General features: G+C 41.1%; 1 protein-coding gene across 1 annotated transcript in view; it reads right to left on the reverse strand.

The window, feature by feature from the left end:
• Positions 1 to 20045, reverse strand: part of PCDH7 (protocadherin 7) — a 286687-nt gene extending 266642 nt beyond the window's left edge. The window contains exon 1 of the mRNA XM_032990321.2: positions 16860 to 20045. Within this exon, the coding sequence (XP_032846212.2) occupies positions 16860 to 20045 (3186 nt within the window). The remainder of the gene's footprint in view (positions 1 to 16859) is intronic.
• Between the last annotated feature and the right edge of the window lie 3546 nt (positions 20046 to 23591).

Raw genomic sequence — 23591 nt, forward strand, 5'->3', positions numbered from 1 at the left:
GCAACAACACTGGTTCCATTACTGACCTCTGTCTGAAGTCACAATATCCTCATGAAGCAAAAAAAATGCTATTATCTGCTTATTATGGACAAGAAACCAAAGTGCAATATTGAGGGCATGATCAAAATCTATGTTGAAGGACATTCATGATAGCACCCTCTTAACAAGGTCCTGTGTTTCTCACATGGATTCTTTCTCACATGGATTCTTCCCTCTCTCTCCTTAAATACAAATGAGAATATTTGATTAAAAAAAAAAACCAACACTACACGTGTGTGTGTGTCCCCCCCCCAAAAAATATAAATAAAAAAAAAAAAAAAAAAAACCACACTTTGATGTGATTTAGTTATTTTACAATTATATTAATGGATTCATTTGCAGGTAATCATGAAACATCTACTGTTTAGAACTAGCCCAAGACTTTGAACAAGTTTAAGCCCAGGACACAGACAAAGTATAATAATACTGGATCATACAGCACTACATCATGCAATGATGTAATGAACTAAATTGCATTACTGGACAGTATGTACTGTGGATAGTAGTTTGCAGTGATTTTTATTACCTTTGCTCCATATCTTAGATGCTAAACATTTACTCTGCTTAAACTCTAACAATAGGTCATCAGTGTGTTTCTATTCCTTTGTCTATAACTTTCTTTTCTCCGGTGCCTGCAAAATGTCAACACATAATTTAATAATGAGCTGCCAAGAAGATAGGTAAATGTTTACCCAGAATTTTCAATTCTGAATACTTTTCTTTTAAATTCTCTTAGCCCCCGTTAAGATTGTGTGATAAACCTTTAAATTCTCTTAGCCCCCTCTAAGGCTGTGCTATAAACCATGAATCCATTCATAGCCTGGATCATTAATGAGTATGTTCCGTCCTTTAAAAAGAGGTAACAAAGGCCTGACATTGCCTCATTTTCCCCCTTCACTGTAAATTACACACAAAGTCACAGAATAAGCTTCTCACAGATCAGCCTTCCTAGCTTCTGAACTATGGAAAAGTAGAGAAGATGGGCACTATTTCATTTGTGCTTGAAATACTTAAGCCTCTTTTGGAAATAAAAGGTTTCATGAAAAACAGAGGATTAGTCATAAAACTGACATTTCGTCTGTTTATTCTTTACAACATAGGTCATACATAGGTGTTTGCCAGACTGATCTGAATTTAACTTGGGATGTTGATTCATGGAAACAGAAATCAGCCTAATTTGGGGAACTTTTTTTTTAGTTGGTTGGTTTGGTTTTGTCATTACTGTAACAGAGAAAAAGTCCCTCCTTGGGAAAACAGTGTCGAAAATGTCATACAGACATGTACTGCTGTTCTATGGGACAGAGAAATTCTGTAAATGAAGGTCTTTCCTGTCTTCACTGTCTTACCCTTCACCATATATGCTCAGACCTTCAAATATTTAAGGTTTTACAGCAGAAGATAATTATTAAACAAAAGCCCAAAACAACACCAACAAGAAACTAACAGTGACATAGTTCTGGATCTCCCACCACTTTCTGCAATCCATCAGAAATAACAAAATTTAAATAATGTTCAGTCCCCACATTTTCTTAATATTTGACCCCTTAGTGTGCTGTAGTATCTGACTCCTACTATGTGAGAAAAATAAACTCATTTGATGGGAAGAACAGAAACTGAAATTAAAATCTAGAAATCTTTACACTGTTGCTGGGAAAGTAAGACTAAAAACTCATAGTATGATACCTGGTATAAAAATACAGATACTATAGGACTCCAAGGTACCTTATATGTGAGTAAATTTCCCATATATGTCAGTATATATACTCTACTGCCTCCTCAAGAAAAGTTGTTCCTCTAAAAAACAAACAATTTAACAGTTTTATTTTATTTGGCTCTTAAAACAGCTTTTAATAAAGCCAACATATAAGTGATTATTTTAAGCTTCACTAGATTAATTTATTTCATCAGAATCCTAATGTTTAAATAAAAGAAAACCTGTGGAGAAAAAATTTTGGAAACAACTCTTTCCATCACAGGTTATCTTTTGGTTTTTTCCTTTACTTCTTCGTATTAGTTGGCTAGCCTATGCTTCATGTCAGAGTCCCTTCAAATTCATTCAAAATACAAGCATAGGCTAAAAAATAGCCAGTCCTAAAAGTATAGAAAGATGCAGCTTTCCTATCTATATTCCACAGGGTCTTAAATGTGCACTGCTTTTGATGAAGAGGAAAAGAAATGTAGAGAGGTTTACTTTACAAAGTTATCTTAAAATATTTTTTCAATTATTTAATAAAAGACTTTGCCAGCAACTAGAGTGCTAGAATGACTGAAAAATAGCTCTTCTTTCTGAGTTCCAAAGAAAATTCTAGGAGGTAAAAAAAGAAAAAAGTAAAAGACAGAACTCTAACTGTTCTCCTTTTCTGTGAGAAAAGTCTTGCTTAAATGCTAGGCGTTTCCTTTGGGAGAAAAAACAAATACCTGCAGTTTTCCACTTCAGAAAAAAAAAAAGTGGTAGGCAGAAAGATGTACTTACTACAAGCTGGATTTCTTTTCCTCGTGAGATTGCTCCTTTTCCTCCTCCAGATTACAGGCTTACAATGCCTTTAAGATGGGATACACATTACAACCTATCAGAAACACTGCAGTCAATAGTCAAACTGCCTAATTATTGAGCTAGACATTCACCGACAGTATATGGCTCCTGGATCTGCAATTCTTTCTTTTTAATCTTGTGATGAACTATGAACTGTTAATTGCAACCTATAACACCTGCCTTGTAAATAAATAAACTGTCTTCTTGATACATTTTGAAAAAGTTTGAGGTGAATTCTATTATGGCAAAAAGAGGAAAGACAGCAAAATGGTTTCTTCAAGGATTCCATGACTCTGAGACATGCCGTTGGTCCAGATTAGCATGGCTTTGGTGATATTCTGAAAATGTGAAAAAAAAATACCAGCTCAATGAGGACTTTAGAAAGGCTGGAGATGGCTTCCCCAGAATGATAAAGATAAAAAAAATGAAGTACTAACATTTTTAGACATGTTTTTATTCAATCACTTCCCTTATTCAATAATTTTTCTACTGAATACCATAGGATAGCATTCAGATTCTTTGTGTTCTGTTATTTTACAGTACCCAGTTTCAGAATGATGCCTAATTATTACTGAAATCCCTGTTTTTACCCATAAACATTTGGTTTCTGATTTGAAACACTCTTACCGCACTGTGAATACTGTTACCTCAAAACTATCTACAGTATTTCAGATGATCTAGATTAATGATTCTACATGATCTACCATATTCTGAATTATGTAGAATTAGTTGGGGAGCATACTTTTAGGTGAAACTTGTAATTTAGACTTTACATATATACTTTCTATATATATTCTATTCTATTCTATATATAAAGTCTAAATTATATGTATTACTATATATAATTAAGTAATTTAGACTTTAAATGCTAAATTTAGGCTTTAAATGTTCTTCAAAGCCTGAAAAGTCCTTCTGACTTTTTTTTAATCCCAAACGTGTTACAGTATATTTTGACCTTTTGTAAAGGACCTTTCTGTATGTGAACACGTTGTATATACAGCAGCATTCTGTACATAAATTCCTAGTGTCCCTTAATGTAGATGTCAAGAAAATCACTAACATTAATAAGAGCTGCACATTTCATTACTCACAAAGAAATCTTATCAAACATGCTAAAGTATTAGTATTAAATTAGTACTAAAGACTATTAGCAGTAATAATAAAATACTAAATTTTCAGTAAAGGCAAGATGCATTTTATGACTCCAGGTTTCAGAGAATTTTCTGACCATTTATTACACTGAATTTATCAAGTTCATAATGATAAATGCATGTTGTCATAATCTTTCACTGTCACAGTGTACTGCTGCCCTAACAGCATCCACTCTTGTAAAACAGAACTGCAATCAAAAAGTTCAAAATTAATAGCTGTGAAATCTCAAGCACTCATAAGCATGTGTTTTTATCACTTCCATGCTGTGCAGATTGGGTACTCTTGTTATTTATTATTTGTGACAGTGAACAATTCCCACTTGCTTTAGTGAAAAAGTGAAGAGCTGTTTGCGTAACTAGCAAGGTGAAAAAACAGATTTCAAACTGTTGGAATCATTTCACAAAAACAACATACACAGACCAGAAGATGGTTTTCTTTCAGAGGAGTATGATGTACTGACTACACTATGTGTTATTCTACCCTCTATGTATGTATCCCTTGTTTAAAAGCAGCTCTTACAGTATGTTCTGCATTTGTGAAGAGCCTGGAGTCTCTTCACAAATGGATGTCTTGGATGAATGATGGAGTCTTGGTTCATTATGGGGGCTCCTATGTACTCCAGTAGTCACCCTCACCATCTTCACACTGGAAAAAAGTGAATGTTTATAATGTCTTAATGCAGTAATCTGCATATATAGTATATGGTTAGTAGGTGGTTTGCAACTGATCCAGAGAATACTCTGGGACCCCCACTCACAACAGTAGCACACACACCACCAAGATAGAGTGAAGCACTACTTCCTGCTGCATTTTGTCAGGTATGTTCCCCTCCCCTCTGAGCTAAGTAGTAGAATATGTGATTTTACAGGGAACTACTTAATAAAGTACCAACAGTACTTTATCTCTTAAAGAAACAACCATTTTAAGAGGAGAAGCTAAAGAAAAAAAAAAAAAAAAAAAAAAGAGATTATTATGTTTTCCTTGAGATTGTTCTTCATTTATTTTCTGAAATGAAACATGGAGATAATATCTTCAAATGGTATATATTTCAAATTAAAAATGAAAGGTTAAAGATAGTAACTGTAACGGTATTACAAAATGTCTCCATCTGATTTAATATTAACATACAGGAAAATCTATCATAGATCAGAACAGCGAGTAAGACTTGCCTGTGGGCAGTACTATTACCAGCACAAAATTAGTTGCAGATCAGAGACACTAGCCTTAAATCTGTTCTCATGCCAGTAATCTGTTTCCTAGATGACTGAAAACAGTTCTTGATGAAATGCTATTTACTTAGGTACAGACAATTTGATTAAATGTAAGGGTAATAATAACAAAACTAGTAATGCCCAATGTCACATGAAATGGTGTAGGTCATATTTTAATTGAGACATTTCAGTGAAGAATAAAAATTATGAAATGAAACAGGATATGTTACATCAGAAGCTTTTATGGCAAAGTAATTTTTTTTTAGATTAAAAAAAAAAAAAAAAAAGCCACATTATGAATGATATAAAGAAGTCTTTTCTACTGTCAATTATTATAAAACCATCACAAAGTATGAATTTGTAGTCCTTAATGCTAAGTCTTTAAAATCCTTGGACTTATTTATATTTTTTCTTTGATAACAGATGGGTTTTCTTTTATCCTTAGTAATTTGCATCAACAGTAGATCATGAAGTCTTAAAAATACATAAAGCCTTTTAGAAACATTTGATAGAGTGATGCTTTAGCCAGTCCTTTCATATTTCTGTAACATTAATTTTCCAGGAAGGTTACTGTATAATTTGAAGAGTTCAGTCACTCTATATATTTAATTAAGAACTAGTAAGGAAAAAATACATAAATTTAGCATTCAAGGTTCCTAGAAAGGTGCACTAATATTCAGTATTAGAAAGTCCAAGATGAATTTTCAATTTGTTCAACAGTATCTGAAGGGCCAACTGAATGTAACATCTTCCAGTCTCTATGAATGTCACATAAGTGATAAAATATTTCACAATATAACAAAACCAAAATCTTCTTAATTTATTCTTCACAGAGGAATTTAAAACTGTTGCTTATCTTTTCCTCTGCATTAAAGAACAACAAAAAGATCCAGAATACTAGCAACATTTTATAAATAAATATTTAAAGAACTGGTGTTGCACAAAAAAAAAAAAAAAAAAAGATAGGATAAATTATGTAAGTGTCCAGTGATGTCTGCAAAACACAGAACAGCAAAGGCAGTACCATTTTGCAAACAGTTACACAAATTTCCTTCACTTCTAAAATAAATCTCTCATGTATTTTTTAAAATTAATGTAAAAAAGCACATAAAAATATGGTAAGCAGAAATTTTTTTAGTAACATACAATTCTACATATGGACTTGGAGGATTTAAACAGGATGAGTTACTGTGCTGCACCAACCTTATGCTGGTTTTGTATCTGCTCAAAGGAGCTGCCAGCATCAAGTCTGAACCTGCTGAATGAAGCCACCCGTTACATAAACCTACATCCTGGTGAAACACCTCTTGTACCTCATTGGTAGTTCTTTGTCATTCCTATAAATACTCCCATCTACACTGTTGTTAGATATTTCAGATATGTTATTCTATTCTATTTTATCTGTGTGCAGTAATAAATTGGGTAAAATACATGACCCAGACTACGTGTTGTAATTTCTATGAAAAAAACTCATAGTAGAAAGCCACCAAGAAAACAGGTACTGCTCTGTTTCACACCCATTGCTGTCGCTTGAATTAACACCTGCTCTAGAAATAGCAGAATTTTATTCATATTCAGAAAAATTCCATTAAAATAAATTGATAGATTCAGGCCCTTAAATTGCAGGAAGCAGAATAAAATCATCAGTATATAGTCAGAGGAGCATTCTGAGTGAATTTTCTAAATCTACCTGACAGATCTTACCTAAAATCTGTAGTGACCTGTCTTAAGTAGAGATTTCTAGTTTCTAGTGCATTTATTCCTTCTATAAAAGAACTCGTGACATTACTTGAAAATGAAACAAATACTTGTCTCAAATAAATAAATTACTGCCCTTCTATAAACTTGTGGTGCAACTAGAACATAATTACATAGTCATTGAAAACAGCATTTTTATGATTCAACAGAATGATGGATATCCTCTCTCACTATCATGCAAAGCACACGTTACGTCATTACAACCAATTTAGAATACATGAATGGAGATAAGGAAACTGATTCACCATTTCATTACTCAAATTTTATGACAATGTAACTTCACTTAGAACAGGAGTGACATGATGGAGACCAAAAGTATGTTGAAACCAGCAGACATAAAAGTTGTGAACAGTGGTAAAAAAGGTGGTAAAACAGGCACTTAAAATTTAATTGTGAAAATGTTGGGGCCAGGTGAAGTAACTAATACTTTAATTTGCTGTTGTTTTATTATCCATATTTTAAATCTTGTCTTACATATTTAGAAAGTTTGCAAACTACTGAAGTATTTTCTCTTGTTAAATATAGTGTTTTAAAAAGGACTTGCAAATAAATGAAACAGATTTTCCTAAGCAAATAGCCAGACTTCATCTGAGACACAAAGTTTTGCATTATAAAGCGGACATCAATTTTCAGGCCAACTTTTTCTATTAAGTATGCCTACAAGGGGTAACACACAACTCCACAGATAATCACCATGACCTACCAGGTAACTGAAAAAAGGTCAGTTGCCATATGTACTTTTACTATAACATTAGTGTGAGTAAGAATGTGTTTAATACTAAAATCATACTTTTTGAAATGTCATAAAAGCTATACCATTCCCAGAGCCTGTTACAAAGATAATTTCACATTTGGATATAATACATGATGAAAACTTACTCTGTTATTTTGAAAATTATACCCATATACATTATAATATTTGATGCATAACATCCAAACTGGAAAACTGGTCTCCTGTATCTGTATTTTATTCTAATATAAAGCAGTCTCTGAATATTATATCACCTAACTTACAGTAACTGATATTATTTAAATTTGATTGACTTTCATGGAACCACATGTAGTTTCACCTAACATGATATAAACATCAGCCTGAAAGGTCTGAAGATGAATGGAAATTCAGTTAAGGTAACTGCTGTTAGTATTGTTTTTTGTGAAAACAAAAACTGTTTGTGTCAATTCAAAAATAATTTGTTATCCTATCAGGATATATGTGAACATATATCTGCACATGCACATGCTATTAATAGGCACATGTATGGAACACATATTTAAAAGTTGTGCACAAGTTCTTACTGGAAAAATCATTTTCAACCCTGCCAAAATGCACTACAACCACAAAATGCTTTTATTTTAATTATTGTTTCTTTAAGTGAGCCAGAGGACTTAGTGATTGCTTTTTTGTTTGGCCTTCACCTGCAGCTGCAGAAGAGCGTCCCAGAAGACACTCAGGTCTTGCATCATACATCCTGTCTGTGCCACTCTGAGCAGACATCTCAGAAACCTTAGGGTATCTAAAGTGACACTAGGATGCATATGTTTGGATACCTGAACACCATGACAGTCTCCATGATTTCCTTTAGTTCTTTTTTCAGAATAACACTGAACTCAGAAATGCAATTCTACATCAGGTTGTATCCCAGTAGTGTCCTGATAAAGGATATTTTTCCCTAGGATAAGTCTCTGAGAGTGTGTTAAAGCAATTCTGTCTAACATGGATGTGTCATCCAAATGAAGTAGGGGCTACTTTTTAGCGTATTTTATGCTGCTGCAGGGCTGGCTGAAAAGTCCTTAACATCTATACGTGGATAGACAGAATAAATTATGGCAACCCCTCCCGCTCCTCTCTGAAAAGTGCTACCACAGAGAAAACATTTGGCACATACCACAGAGGACATATTTATTGGCCACAGTGCCAGTCAAGAAACTACTTTTCAGGTAGATTATGGAGAATTCTTCATGACCATCATGTGACCATATAATGCAGGATTTTTTATCCTGTCAAGTGACAAATATTTTGTTACTTACAATGTAGTACCATAAAGGAATTGGTTCAGACAAGGCTGCACGATAAAATTCTCTCTGAATTTTTGGCAGATGGAATCAGTATTTCTGTATTCTAGTTCTATTACACATTCTGTGAATGATTTTCAGCATGTCAGCTAATACTTATCTTCTGTACCTAGTCTTAAAAATTTGACTTTACATTATCTATAATTTGACTTTATATTATCTGTAGATAATAAAAGAACTTATATCAAATACTTTGATAAATATTTTGTTGCTTCCTAATACTCCAAGAATGCTACTTACAACAGCACATTTCTTTCATTCAAGGATTACAAACACAGCCATTAGGTTGTTTGATTCAGAGCATAGAATCTGTAACAAAAACTCATCTGACAGAACGTTTGCCTTTAAAAAATATACTCACTCTTGTAAATAGTTAATAAGGTAAATTAAGTTTTGAAAGACAAACCTAATGCTTTTCTTCACCTTCTAATAATTGTGTCATTTGTAATACACTCTGAGTAAAATTAAACGATACTTCAGGAGTTATGCTGAAACATTTTACAAACTAATGATTGCAAAGCATCTGTATTACCTAAATGAGAGGATTGTTTGATTGATAAACAATAAAAAAAGAAGGCACATCACTTTTACATACCTTTCAGTTTTAAATATGGCCAGAATACTATTTCTGTTCAAACTTCTAAAATCCCAAACTTTTATTCTTAACTTTTCCCATCTTCTCCTTCCACAAAAAAATAATAATAAAGTTGTTCCCCCACACTGCTCATATATGTTATATATCAAACTTATCCCCCATGTTTTGAATACAGTGAAAAGTTGCTCTTAATTGTAATTTTACAACTGTTGTCTGTGAAAATTGGCATATAAGAGTAAGCAAATGACTCATGTCAAGCACAGTTCCACACAGTTGGACAACTGCAATGTGTGTCACTGACATCATTCAGGAACTTGACTAACTGGTACTTCGATATAATCACATTTTGAGATTTTGACATCTGTTCATGACCTGCTCTCAGTTAAATATTTATAGAAGAAATTGCAGTAAAATAAGAAATTAGGAAGTTTTAAATCCTCCTATGTCTTCTGTTGCTGTAAATCACGCATTTTAGATGCCTCAACTAACCTTAGTTAATCCAGCATTAATGTGATATTTTGTCATCTACAACAGCAAAATAAAAGTGTCCTTGGGTGGTCTCTGTTGCCTGAAGTATATAGAATACATTAACTCAGTCCTAGCCTTTTCATAATATGTGTATGTTCTCTCCCCTCTCCTTAGACATTTTTTCATAGAAGTCAAAACTCAAAGGGACCCTATAATTTTACCTCATCTGCTGTTTTCCTCAGAACTTATATTCACAAATTATTTTTACTTACAATTAATTAAGGTTTAAAAATGTCAAACTGTGCAACTTAGTACAAATAAGAAAGCAACATGACACAGGATATAGATGAATTTCATTTCTACTTTTTACTTAGCGACATGCATTTTGTAGGACAGGAAGCTATCAAGGCTTGATAGGACTTGATATTGTGAGATCAACTAAAAGAAAATAATTTAAAATATTTTTAATAACAGTATTTTAAATGTTCTCCTTATATTGATATTGAGCCATGCAGCATAGAATTGCACAGTCCACATTACCAAAACACTTTTCATTAAACTGCACAGTCAATAAACTTGACATACACCCATATGAATGTCAGAATTTTCTTTTACAATCCTGACTGAAAAATTGAAATAATGCAAATTTATATTAAAAAATAGTAGCAATTTAAAACTTTGTTTTGATTCTGGATAGTAACTGTTGGTCTATTTTTTTTGTTGTTTTAATTATTGATTTAAATGAATATATAGTATACACTGGCAAAGTCCAAAATTTAACAGACAGACAACAAATCTATTCTTCTAGGAAAGAAAAATCAGGGGAGAAAAAATACAGAAATAGCATGGCCTGAGCACACAGTGAGATAAAAACACCTATAAAATGTAATAAATAAATAAAAAAAAAAAAAAAAAAAAAAGAGAGAGAGAAATGTAGAACATAAATTATACGGAACATATTACATGCAGCCCAAGATGAAAAAAAGAAAATTGGTTTGCAGCTTTAACAGTTTCTAAATATCTGCTGGAAGCAGACTTAGAAAACCAGCCTGCTAAATACTGTACTGAATTGTCCATACGTCTGTATCAATACTTCCTGTATATATAGTCAAAGAAATTGAAAATTATGTGTCCTGTCATTAGTAATTACATATTAAAATAGTCAGCAAATATAGTGAAGAGCTCACAGTGCTTGTGAAGGATTTAGTTAATTGACTCAAGCACAATGCTAACTACTAAGTCTGTTGATGTTCTTTTATATTTTAGTGCAAACCCAATTTGATAAGTTTTACATCTCAAAGTAGCCCAGCAAATTACTAACTAAATAAACCTTCTATCCTTAAGGGAAAAAGTGACAGAACATTTCTCAATGTCAAAGGACAAATATTTCTCTGAAACACAGATGACATTAAAACTAGCAAATACCCCAAATACTAGAAAACAAGGTAACTAAGCATTAAAAAAAAAAAAAAAAAAAAAAAAAAGAGAGAGATTAAAAAAGAAACACTCAGAAAGAAATACACTGCTACAGTACAAATACAGACACAACAGTAGTCAAACTGCTAACCATGCTTATAACCCAGGTTCATATCAGTATGTATAATGCCAGAGAGCTGAGTTGATAAATCAAATTCTATCCTTTTAAAGATGTTTCTTGATACCCCTTGCCTATAATAGTACAGTTATTTACTTATTCAGAGCATGAATCCTCCTTTACTCAGATCCTGTCCCTTTTGGCTCTGTACCTCTCTTGGGAGTGCTGCAGAATGATTCAGTAGTAACTTTTTATGATTTTACTAAAGAGGTAAAAAATAAAGGCTGCACTTACCAGTGGAACACTTTGTGTTAAATAAAGATAATTAAATCATCGACAATCCATCTATTTCATGTTTAATTAGCCCCTCATTCATCATAATTTGTTACTGAAGGTCAAATGTGGGTCACTTTTAGAAACTAATTGTAAAGTATATAATATAATGCAAATTGAGAACAGAAAATTTAAATATATTTCTGTACACTTTGCACCAAGCAGTATTAAAGTTAAATGTATAAAAGAAATCATCAATGCAAAACATTCATACTTAATGACAATGTTCCCATTTTTTTCCTCTACATTGCACTTAGTGCTATCATAATAATGTTATTTTTGCGATCATTATACTGTAGGACATTTTCTTAGATGAAAGTTGTGAAAAACTTTATTCTTGAGAGTTGCTTTGGGATTATGAAAAGCAGTCTTTGAGATAAATCTCTGTGTGTATGTGTGTGTCTGTACATAAGCAAGAAAAAAGATAATGCTTTCCTGTCCTGAATGGTTAAACTGATTACCCCCTTAATGAATGAATTTTGGGTCCTATTAAAGCTGCTGGTTATATATGCATAAATTGAGGAAATTGACCCATTTAGTTTATAGATACAGTTCACATACATGATAACCAACTCGTCAAAACGCTTTTACATTGCAACAGACTGAATAATGCTTGAAATATGAAACAGATTAACTGGCTACCGCAACAAGAATTTTTTCAGAAATTAATTTCTACATACTTCGCTTTAATGGTAATAAGACTTCATGTAAACGCATCCAGTTTTGAGTAGTGTTTCAGCACACTCTGGTATGATAAACAGTTTTCTTCACTGAACATTTCCAATGAGAAGAGGCACAGTGATAATTCATAAAGGATTACAGAATTGTCCAAGAAACCAATACCCCAATAAAATAAATAATGCTGCTTAGAAATTCCTGTACTGGTTCTTCTAATTCTACTGATGGTGACCAAAAAGTCTTTAAAAAAAAAACAAACCAAACCAAATGAACAAAACCGACACCACCACCACAACTGCAGTGTTTTAAGTAGTCAATAATCATTGTTTGCTGAGCAGAGCAAGTGTAAAAGAAACCAAGAGAATATGATGGCCAAAAAATATAAACATATAAACAGGGTTTAACAAGCCTGTTCTTCAAACAATGGCTACTAATATGCTAATCTCATATTGGTGATTAAAAGTTCCAGTGATATAAACCTGCTTATACGCCACTATTGTGCACTGTGAAACAAAGTGGAGAAAACAGCATGTATTTTAAAGCTATAGCTTTAATTAACAGGAGAAAATAAGCAGTTATTTACAATTTAAATCAATTATTAGAATTATTATTAAGAATGCAACCCTCCAAGTTGCTAAGTGACTCCTCTTAGGCACTGAGCTTTCCTTATCTTTGGCTGTCTTTGCTGGAAGTTAATAGTATTCAGGCTCCTTGCAGGCAATGTGCAGCACCTGTAGGGTTCAGATTTTAAATCTGTGATCCAGAAAAACACTTGCTTAAACTCATCCCCATTCAGCAAAATACTTCTGTGAAGCTTTAACTTTTGGCAAGTGGTTGAAGCCTATAGAATACTAAGTGATTTAAACATTTGTTTTCCATTAAATAGATATATTAATGCTTTACTGAACAGGAGATAATTGATAAATAGGAGGCTAAAAGAATATTTCAGAGTAATGCCATGTTCAGTAAGACAAGAATAGAAGTCAAACTTATGAAAGTTTGTCAGAAGTCTACTGAATACAGAATTCAGTTTTAAACTACATAAAAAACCTGATGTGGAGAAGGAGGACAGCTACAAATTGTTTGTAGTTTTCTCCACTGATGTTCTCCTATACAGTACTGTATCAAACAAGATATATTTGGGAACTCATGTAAGAAATTCAATACACTACCTTAAAAAGGAAGTATCAAATAATCAGAATGAAAAAAACTTGCATTCACGGGGGTACATCAGTCGGTCACGTAAGTAGATACTTTATTTCCTAACTGCTATATTGTAGATATGCGAAAGTATCAATTACCAATTCTAATTACACTAATGGGAAAATAGTATTGCTCTCATCTCCAGTAACTTAGAGCAGGTATGTTCTGCTGTGTCCACTTATTTGTTCTAAAACTTTATACACCTTCTAATGTCTCCTTGCAACAAAGGGAACTGCCAATGAGTAAATAAAGGCAGCCTTAGAGATTTCAGCTGATCTCCCTATCATGGTCACGTCAACATGCCACTGGTTCTATTTCCCATGTACATCTGAACTATGAAACAATCTGATATATACCACACCAGAACCCTTTATCTGCAACTGCTCCACATTTCTCTCTAAGCAAGCTGTTGAACAAGAGCTCCATGTGGTTTGGGTGTTAAAAATCCTTGAGTGTTTTGCCTGATAAACTGAGAAATGCTCTGCTGTCAGTGTTTGAGATGTGAAAAGTCTACATATTGTTTATGCAAATAAGTCCTAATGTCCTCACTATTATGCAAAAGCGTGAAAAAAAAACTATATAAATGTCACTCAGCAACAAGCTGGCAAATACCCACAGGAAAAGGGTAACAGAAGTTTTGTGCCTGATAGTCTCTCCTATGAAGTCTGTTATGTAGCACTACCTTTAATGTTTTCTTGGACACTATCCTTAACTTACATGCATACTTTGCAAGTGTGCAAAAATTTTATACGTATTTAAAAATAAAAGGACAAGACATTAGAATATTGGCTACAAGCTACTCAGGTAAACTAGCCTTCATAATTATCAAAACCGAGAAACTGGTTTTGTAACAAACTAGATAAATAATGGAGCAATTCAGCATGTACTTCTTTCAGCTTGATTTTTGCAAGTAAAAGTGGAATAAAGCCATTTTCTTCTACTAAGAAGTCTTCTAATGTATATCAAAATATATCCTTGAAAAATGTTAAGTAATTAAAAAGATATTTCTGTAATAAAATCTTAACATTTTTTATCAATCACAATAGTCATTTGTATGTTGTAATCCTTTACCATTCCTACATTTAGTATTCAAGTCATTCTTTTACAGTGAAAATAAGTTACACTTTGGCAGTTTATAATTCATATGTTTAGATGAATTGCAGCAGCAAGAAAGTAGTATCCGATTAGCATACGCTCCACCGCTACTTTGTTATTCCAGTGTTCACTAAAACAGCAGAATCTACTGTGCGCTTAATAAACCTTAGGAGATGGAAGCTTAGTAACTTTCTTAGTACTTTGTATATTATCCAGACTATTTTCAAACTGAAATTGTAATGTACTCTCCAGGAGAGAGTTAATGAAATGAATCACTCAGAAACTACTGTGTCAAGCGTTCTATAAATCTGTATCACTTGTAAAACAACATACACAAAAATACTGGCAGATAGTACATCAATCACACTGGGATAGGTGATCTAGAAGACTGAGTGGCTCATACAATTCATTTCCCTTTACAGTATTTTAAGTATTTCTGAGCAGAATGCGAATACTGGCAACACGTTGTAAAACTTCAATTGTAGTAGACGAGCAGACGTTTCAAAGTATAAAAAAAGTCATAGTGTACCATATTTGCATTTTAATAAGTTGAAAAGAAAGCATTTTTGTCAGACTAGTCAGTATTTCCCTGTTCCAGACTTGGCTCTGTATTTACATGAATCAGTATTCATTTATCTCTAGATTCTTGTGTAACATGCACTGTAGCTGAAGAAACATTCAGAATATTATCTTACATGGAAAGATGTAATGGAAATCACCAGGTGTTAAGTATATCATTTTACTATCACCCAAAAAGTACTCTCCCAAAGAAAAGTGACCTCTGTTAAGGCTACGTATGTGTCTTATAAAATAAACAAGACAGACGCTTTCATTTAGGAGCTTGGTTCCTCTCTGTGCTACCCTATTTTATTTCAAGGACTGTAAAGAAGTCTCTCCCACGATCAGTTTTAGGCTACGGGAGCTTCACTGAACCGACCTCTGCCAACACAGCCGAGACCCGAGCCCGTCACCTGGGGATCTCCGAAGGCACCCCTGGCTCCGAGGGGTCTCACGGCAGTCACACTCTCTACAGAGCTATGCAGCAGCTGGGCTGGCAAATTAGAGCCTCTCAGCTTGAGTGAATGAATTTCACGTGATATACAAGAGGAAAGGGGGGGAAGGGGAGGAAGGGGGGAAGGGGAGAGATAAAAAGCAATGAAAACATACTGGTATGCGATTCTAAGCTCACTAACATTTACGTGTATTCAGAGAAAGTGCTGCAATGAGTGCAATCTCTGTGGTGCAAATCAGACCGCAGAAAATAGGCTTTGCAGATTATTTATTAATTTTGGTCCTAATGTAAGACCTGGTAATCACAGCCATTAACGCTTCAGCGCAGCGGCTGCAAATCCACTTTCACCCACAGCTTTAGGAAGCGGCAGGCAGGCAGCAACCCCCTTCCCCAAAACACCTGGTCACCGAGGCGAAACTTCCCTCCTCTACCGAAGCTCGCTGCCTCTAAGGCTGGGAAAGCGCCCGCTGCGAGCGGGACCTGCGGCTGAAGGCGGGGCCGGGGAGGCGGCAGGACCGCGGGGGCGCAGGGGGGACCGCGGCCCCGCCGGGTGGGGTTCCTGACAACCCCCCTCCCCAACCGCCGGGAGTGGCGGGCGGCTGACAAAGGCATCTCAGGTTGCCGTCCAGCTCGCTGTCTGGGCTGGCCACCGAGTCCCCGGCTCGCCCCCCGCCCCCGGGCCGGCTGCCGCTGCGCCTGGCGGGGGGGGGAGTGGGGGGGGTGGGGGATGTTCTCCGCACCCGCCGCCTTGGCGGGGCGGTCCCTTCGTGGCGGCTGCACGGGCGGGCCCGATGGCTGCCGGCTCTGAAAAGCGGAGGGAATGATCAAAATGATGGTAATAATAAAGATCTCTGACTCCTTCCTGAGTGCTGTGTGCTGTTGGTGCGGGCACCCGACTGCCTGCGGGGGGAGGGGGATGCCAGGCTGAACGGGTCATTGAACCTGACGGCCGTGTCTGCTTGTGCCTCTGTGGGAGGCGGCTGGAGGCGGGCACTGCTGCTTCCTCACCCGGGGCGTGTGTGTGTCTATGTCTGTGCGTGTGTGTCTATGTCTCTGTGTGTGTGTCTTCTATGTCTGTGTGTGTGTGCGTGTTCATGCGTGTCGGGGCTCCGCGGCTGGGGGGGGGGGGGGGGTGGGGGGGGTTGCGCGGACCGCGGGCGGCGCAGTGCTCTTACCTGCTTGCTGTACTTGCTGTTGGCCTGGCAGCTGTACTCGGAGCAGTGGTCCGACCCGATGGAGATGTTGTCGCCAGCGCCCACGAAGGTGTTGGCCGGGGGCAGGTCCTGCACGGCCTGGTGCTTTTTGCCGGCAGTGGGGGACTGGGGGTGCAGCTGGACGGTGGGCAGCGGTGAGCTCGACTTGTAGTGCCTGGCCAAGTCAGGGCTGCCCGGGCCGCCGTTGACCGAGCGGTACCGCCCCATACCAGGGCTGTCGGAGAGCTTCTCGTTGACACTGTCGTAGCGCTGCCCGTTGGGCTTGGAAGCCTCAACGGTGACAATGCTGCTGTAGAGAGGCTGCTTGCCCTTCTTGCCTTTCCTGTCTTTCTTGGGCTTCTTGGCCTTGTCATGCTGCTGCGGGGTGAAGAAATCCTCGTGGTCCTTTTTGCCGGCCTCATAGCCGTGTTTGCCCTTGGATCGGCAGTAGCGGGCCATGACCACCACCAGGATGAGAAGGATGACGGTCATGATGCCGGCCACCACGCCAATGACTATGCTAAGCCGCTGCTTGCTCAGCTCGTAACTGGGGTCGCCGGCAATGTCCTGGGCCAGGGGCGTGTGGAGACTGCGGGCCACCTGACTCTCCACCACAGTGGCGTTGGACAAGCTCTCATTGACGAAGACATGGAGCAGGGCAGTGGTGGACTGGGGTGGCTGCCCGCTGTCGTTCACCTGCACCACGAGGCGGTGCAGGCCATAGTGTTTGGGGGCCAGCTTGCCCACCAGCGATACCACGCCGCTGGCCGGGTCGATCTCAAAGAGTTTAAAGGGGTTGCCCCCGACGATGCTGTAGTTGAGGTCAGCATTGAGACCGGTGTCGGCGTCAGTGGCAACCACTGTGGCCACCACAGTGCGCATGTTGCTGGAGGGTGGCAGCACGGTGTAGGAACTATTGCTGGGGAAAGTGACTGTGGGCGCGTTGTCGTTCTCGTCCATCACGAAGAGGGACACGGTGGCGGTGGCAGAGCGTGGCGGCTCACCTCCATCCACTGCCTTCACCTTAAAAGTGTAGCTGGTCTGCTGCTCCCTGTCGAAAGAGACGGTGGAGAAAATGGTTCCGGTGTCGTTCTCAATGGAGAAGATGCCGGCTGCCTGGTCATGCTCACTGGGCTGGATGGAGAGGCTGAGCTCAGCGTTGCGGCCCTTGTCGAAGTCCATCACGGTCACCATGCCCACGGGGCTGTTGGGCTGCAGGTTCTCCTTCACATAGAAGGTGAACACATCCTGCATGAAGCGCGGCTCATTGTCGTTTCGATCTGCCACCCGCACCACCACTGTGGTGGAACCCTGCAGTGATGGCACTCCCTTGTCCCGGGCCGTCACCTGGAACTCGTAGGTGTCACGTTGCTCACGGTCCAGCACTGCCTGCACCAACACATCCCCGGAGTCGGGGTCAATGCTGAAGATGCCACCCGGCACCTCTGAGGAGAGAGGCGAGGCCTCCAGGGAGTAGGTGATCTCGGCGTTCTTGCCACTGTCTGCGTCCGTGGCGACCACCGTGGCCACCCTCTCACCAGGCAGGTTGTTCTCTGGGAAGGAGACCTCCAGCACAGCCTGGCTGAACACGGGAGGGTTGTCGTTAGTGTCCCCGACCCGCACCAGCAAGGAGTTGTTGCTGGACAAGCTGGGACTGCCCGAGTCCACAGCCACAATCACCACATTGTAGTCACGGACAGCTTCATAGTCCAGAGGGGCCGAGGTGTGGAGGAAATACTTGCGCTTGTTCTGTGGCTCCCCTTCACCCTCACTGGCCGGCTTGAGCTGGAAGGGCACATCACCCACCACGGTGCAGGTCACCACACCATTTTCACCTTGGTCCCGGTCCGACACCTGCACCAGGGCAATAGGGGTATCCACCAGCACGTCCTCGGTCACACTAGCCACACCATCCCGGAGTGGGATGCGCCCAATTTTCCGGATGTCGATGGTGGGCACGTTGTCGTTCTCGTCTCGAATGTTCAGCACAACCGTGGCCTTGTCTGTCTTGGGGGGCTGGCCCCGATCTCGGGCCATGACAGTGAAGCGAAGCTGGTTCACCTCCTCCCGGTCGATGCGGTGCAAGACGCTGAGCCAGCCCGAGGTCTCGTCCAGCCGCAGCAGGCGCCTGACGGACTCGGTGGCCGCCCCGAAGACGTACTCGATCTGCCCGTTCACCCCCACATCCAGGTCTGCGGCTCGTAGCTGCAGGATGGGAGTCCCGGGGCTGCTGTTCTCCGCCAGGTCCGCCTCGTAGACGCTCTTCTCAAAGCGGGGGCTGTTGTCGTTCACGTCGGTGATGAGCACCCTCAGGATAGCCTGCGAGGACCGCGCCGGGTCGCCGCCGTCCCGGACGCGGAGGCTGAGCTCGTAGGAGTCCCGCTGCTCCCGGTCCAGCGCCCCCTTGACGATCAGCTGCGGTTGCTTCTCCCCGTCGAGGGTGTCAGCCACCTGCAGCTCGAAGACGCTGCTGCGGGCCGCCGTGTCCGCCTCCGGCCGCCGCTTGCTGCCGCCGGGGTAGAGGGCGCTCTCGGAGGCCGCCGAGGCCGAGCCCCCCCCGCCGCCGCCGCCGCCGCCACTGCCGCCGCCGCCGCGGCGGCCGCCGTCCCCGCCGGGCTCCTGCAGCAGCTCGTAGCGCTCGATGCCGTTGCGGCCGAAGTCCCTGTCGGTGGCGGTGGGGAGCAGGTAGAGGGTCCCCACGGGCCGGTTCTCCTCCACGGTCAGCGTGAGGACAGGGGAAGGGAAGGTGGGGGTGTTGTCGTTGATGTCCAGGATGATGACCCGGCCCTCGAAGAGGTCCACCCAGCTCTGCGAGGGGCCGATGACCGACACCTCGAAGTCCAGGAAGCACTCGTTCTCGTCGAAGATCATCTGGCACTGCGGCAGCTTCTCGCGGTCGATGCGCCGCTCCGTGGTGCTCAGCTCCCCGGTCATGTTATCGATTTTGAGATAGTCGGAGCCCGACTCCAGGCTGAATGTCACCTCTCCGGAGCCCGTCACGATTCCCAGGTCGGAAGCCACGTTGCCGATGCGGATGTCGGCGGGTCCCTCCTCGGCCAGCCGGTACCTCAGGAGCTGCTTGGCCGCTGCCAGGCTGACCCAAAGCGGCGGAGGCAGGAGGAGCAAGAAGCAGCAGCAGCAATGCACAAAGCCGAGGAGAGTCCGCATCTTCCTCATTTTCCTCCCCGAAATCCCCCCTCCTCTCACTCCCACCTGTCCCCCAGTAAACTCCCCTGATAAGCCAACAGAGCGGCTGAGCGTCCGGATGATCAATTATAAAATCCTTCTGCTCCTGGAAACTTACTGTCTCATGGCTGGTGCAATTAGTGGTCAAAACCCTGCTGCTGGCTCCCCTGCTGCTCTCGCTGCCTTCCAGTTGCGATATACTTACAGTTCACGGGACAGTGTATTTTGCTTTTAAAAGATTCATCTCGGTAGATAGGATGGGATTTTCCTCCTCCTCCCCCTTCTCCTCCTCCTCTCTGATTTTACTGTAATCACTTTGCAAGGTTTGCAATAAAAGCAGGAGCAGCACTGCGAGATTCGAAGCCCCCCAGGTCGTCGTCTTCGACACTAGAGTTAACTACAATTCACACACTCTCTCTTTTCTCTCTCTCTCAGCCGTTTACGACCAAGGCATTAGCTTTATTCTTCCCCCTCTCTGCACACACAGGGGAAAAAAAAAATGTGATTCGCTTTATTCAAAGGGCTTGTGTCCGGGAAAACTCCAAATCCTCTTAGCAATGGGCAGTTCTTTAAAAAATAATTTAAAAAGGTAAAGAAAAAAATAAAAATCCCAATAATGTCGGCAGCTGCACAGTTGATATGAGAAGAACCCCGTGTATTACAGAGCAGTCCACAGAATATCCCCTTTGGTTGGCATAAAAGCACCCAAATCCATCTTCAGAGATCGCCTAAAATGTTCAGCTCTTTCTCCGGAGCGGATTTTTTTTTTAACAACTCTGCGCAAGGTCATTAGTCACAAAGCAACGATACAGAAACTGCAGAAGCCGTTTGCCCAAAATTTGCAAGGCTGTAGATATGAACATACACACACAACAGTCCCAAGTTTGGTTTTGCATCCGCAGTTTGTGTGTGTGCCTTACCTGCATTTGCACTGCATGTGTTAGAGCAATCTGGATCTGCAGCACTGAGAGCGATTCACAAATGAGATTGCAGTCTCTCTCTCTCTCTCTCTCTTTCTCTCTCTCTCTCTCTCTCCTCTTCCTTCCCGTCCCAATGCAGGTAACCAGATCTGAACTTGATCCTTTCAGTTCAAAGGTTAGCAACAAAACTATGTGTCCAAAGGCGATTATTGGTCTCTCGTAAATATACCCGGAGCGGAACAAGATGTAACTGGATCCCCCACGTGAATTAACACAGATTCTGAATTACATCCATATAAGCGGAATAGCAAAGGGGAGGGGAAAAGCGCCGCGACTCAATTAAAAAAAAAATATATATAGAGAGAGTTCTATTTGCAAATAAAATTATATCAGTCAGTTGTTTCCTGTGATCTGCACCGCCACGGTGGGTGAAATCTGCGATTGTGTATTCCCTCCTGTATCTTTCAGAGAAGTGTGGATCAGGCGCTTTCACGGCAGAGCGGCTTGTGCTTTAAAATGTTGAATGGCAACTGAGAAGCTTCCCACTCGGAAAAAAAAAAAAAAAAAAAAAAAAAAAAAAAAAAAAAAAAAAGCAGTAAACCGGCAAGTTTGCCTAAAGTGGTGGGAGCTGCTGAAGCCTCTCTCGGTAGCTCTTCCCTGACGCTGCAGCAGTAGAGCCGCCTGCGCTACATACACACAGAAAGAGAGAGGGAGAGAGAGAAAGAGGGAGAGCAAAGAGAGAGAGAGCGAGAGTGAGAACGGGAGGGAGGGAGGGAGGAAGGGAGGGAGGGAGGGAGGGAGGAGGAGGAGGAGGAGGAGGAGGAGGGAGGACGAGTCAAGCGCTGCACTCCAAAAAGCCCGGCCTTACCCTCTGTCTCTGCTGCTGCCAGTGCTGCAAGTGGGATAGCTGCTCATCACAAAACACCAGTTCAGTCCTCAAAACCGATCCTCATTACACGCCCGAGTGTTGCTGCTGTTGCCTTCTCAAACCCGCGATCTTTAGTGATTCTCTCCTACCCTTTCCCTCCCCACCTCCTCTGTAGACTGTGAACTGAGCAACGATTTTTAAAACAAATGTTTATTCGCCTTTCTTTTAGGCAGAGCTGGTGCACGTTCGGGGCTCTGCATTTTGCGGAATCACGCTGGTAAGACAACTCGTTTCGCACAGATTCCCACCTACCCCTGTCGTGTCGGTGCTTTTGTGAAATAGCTCCAGTCACTGTAACTGCATAGAACTCCAGGGAGGAAGGGGGGCTGGCTGCCTTAGATCTCAGACTTTCGTCCTGTTTCCCAGTGCTGTTTGAGCCTTTTGGTCTTTGTGTTCATGTTCTTCCTATTACCATGGTTTGAATGTGTCTTTTCAGCGTGTTTGTGGGTTTCTAAGGAGGAAAAAAAAAAAAAAAAAATCTCTCGGAGAAGATGATCAGGAAGGGGGCGAGAGGGTTAGTGGAATAAACACATGTAGAGAAGTAACAGATTTATTTCCGGACAGAGACTTACTGCTTCGATGTAATTGTAAAATGTAGCGTCACCTACCTGGGTAAGTGGGAAATAAACTTTAATGTTAAAGCTCTCCGCTCAACTTTGTTTATTCTAGCGTCCCTAGTTCGCGTCTCCTTTTGACTTTGTTCCCTTTAACCGCCTACGGCTTTTGTGTGCCCCTACGCCCTGGGCGATGCCTGGCTCATATACCTGTCCTCTCTGCCCGGATCCCGGAGGGAAAATAGGGAGACTCCGGGGGGCTGGGGCCAGAGGAAGGACTTGGATGAGCATGGGGCAGCCAGTGAGAAGAGAACCGGTGTGTGCGTGTGTTTCTGTGTGCGCAGCGAGCGGGAGGCAGGAATCCAGCTGCTTTCTCTCCCCCTGTGAACACATGTGGGAAAACAAGTTGTTGCGGGTTCTGTGTGCGCGCGTGTGCATTCCTCCTTTTAAACGGTCATTTTGAATAAAGATGCATGCAGACGAGTGTAGTGAGATGTGGCGCTCTCATCGCGATGATATATTTGAGCGAAAAGCGGCCGGATATGTTGATGTGGTTCAAAGCAACGGTCACAGCGTGTCTTTGTCATTTGGGGCGGTGAGTAAATGTGGGAGGGAGGGAAGGTTGTCACCTCTTTCCCCGGGGAGTCCGGAGGCACAGAGAGGCAGAATGGAGCCGCATGGAGCCGGCTCTGGGGAGCGGGTGACTGCTCCCCTCTCCGAGTGGCTGCAGGGCTGCTCCCCCGGCCCCGGCCGCTCTCCCTGCCTCGCCAGAACGCGAAAATCCTCCCCCGCCGATGCCGGAGACGCTCGGCTTTATATCTGCAGCATCAGCGAGAAAGCCCGGCTCAGCGCAGGCTCAGTGTTCACCGCCGCAGTCCCGGACGGAGGAGGGGGGCTCGGGAGCTCAGCATCTTCGCAGCGGGTTAAGTAGGATTAATACGAAATTCCTATTATATTTGCCAAGCAACTTGAATTTATCAAAATTCCCCCTCGCTGTTCTGGAGCTCTGAGAGGAGGAAATTTTGCCCACAGTTTCAGATCCAGACATACCAGTACGTACAAATACCAGCATACTGCATTACACTGGCTCCCTGCATAAGCAATACAATTGCAAGGCGAAGCCCCC

This window comes from Tyto alba, unplaced genomic scaffold (assembly GCF_018691265.1).
Source record: "Tyto alba isolate M040663 unplaced genomic scaffold, T.alba_DEE_v4.0 Super-Scaffold_6, whole genome shotgun sequence".
Classification (NCBI taxonomy): Eukaryota; Metazoa; Chordata; class Aves; order Strigiformes; family Tytonidae; genus Tyto; species Tyto alba.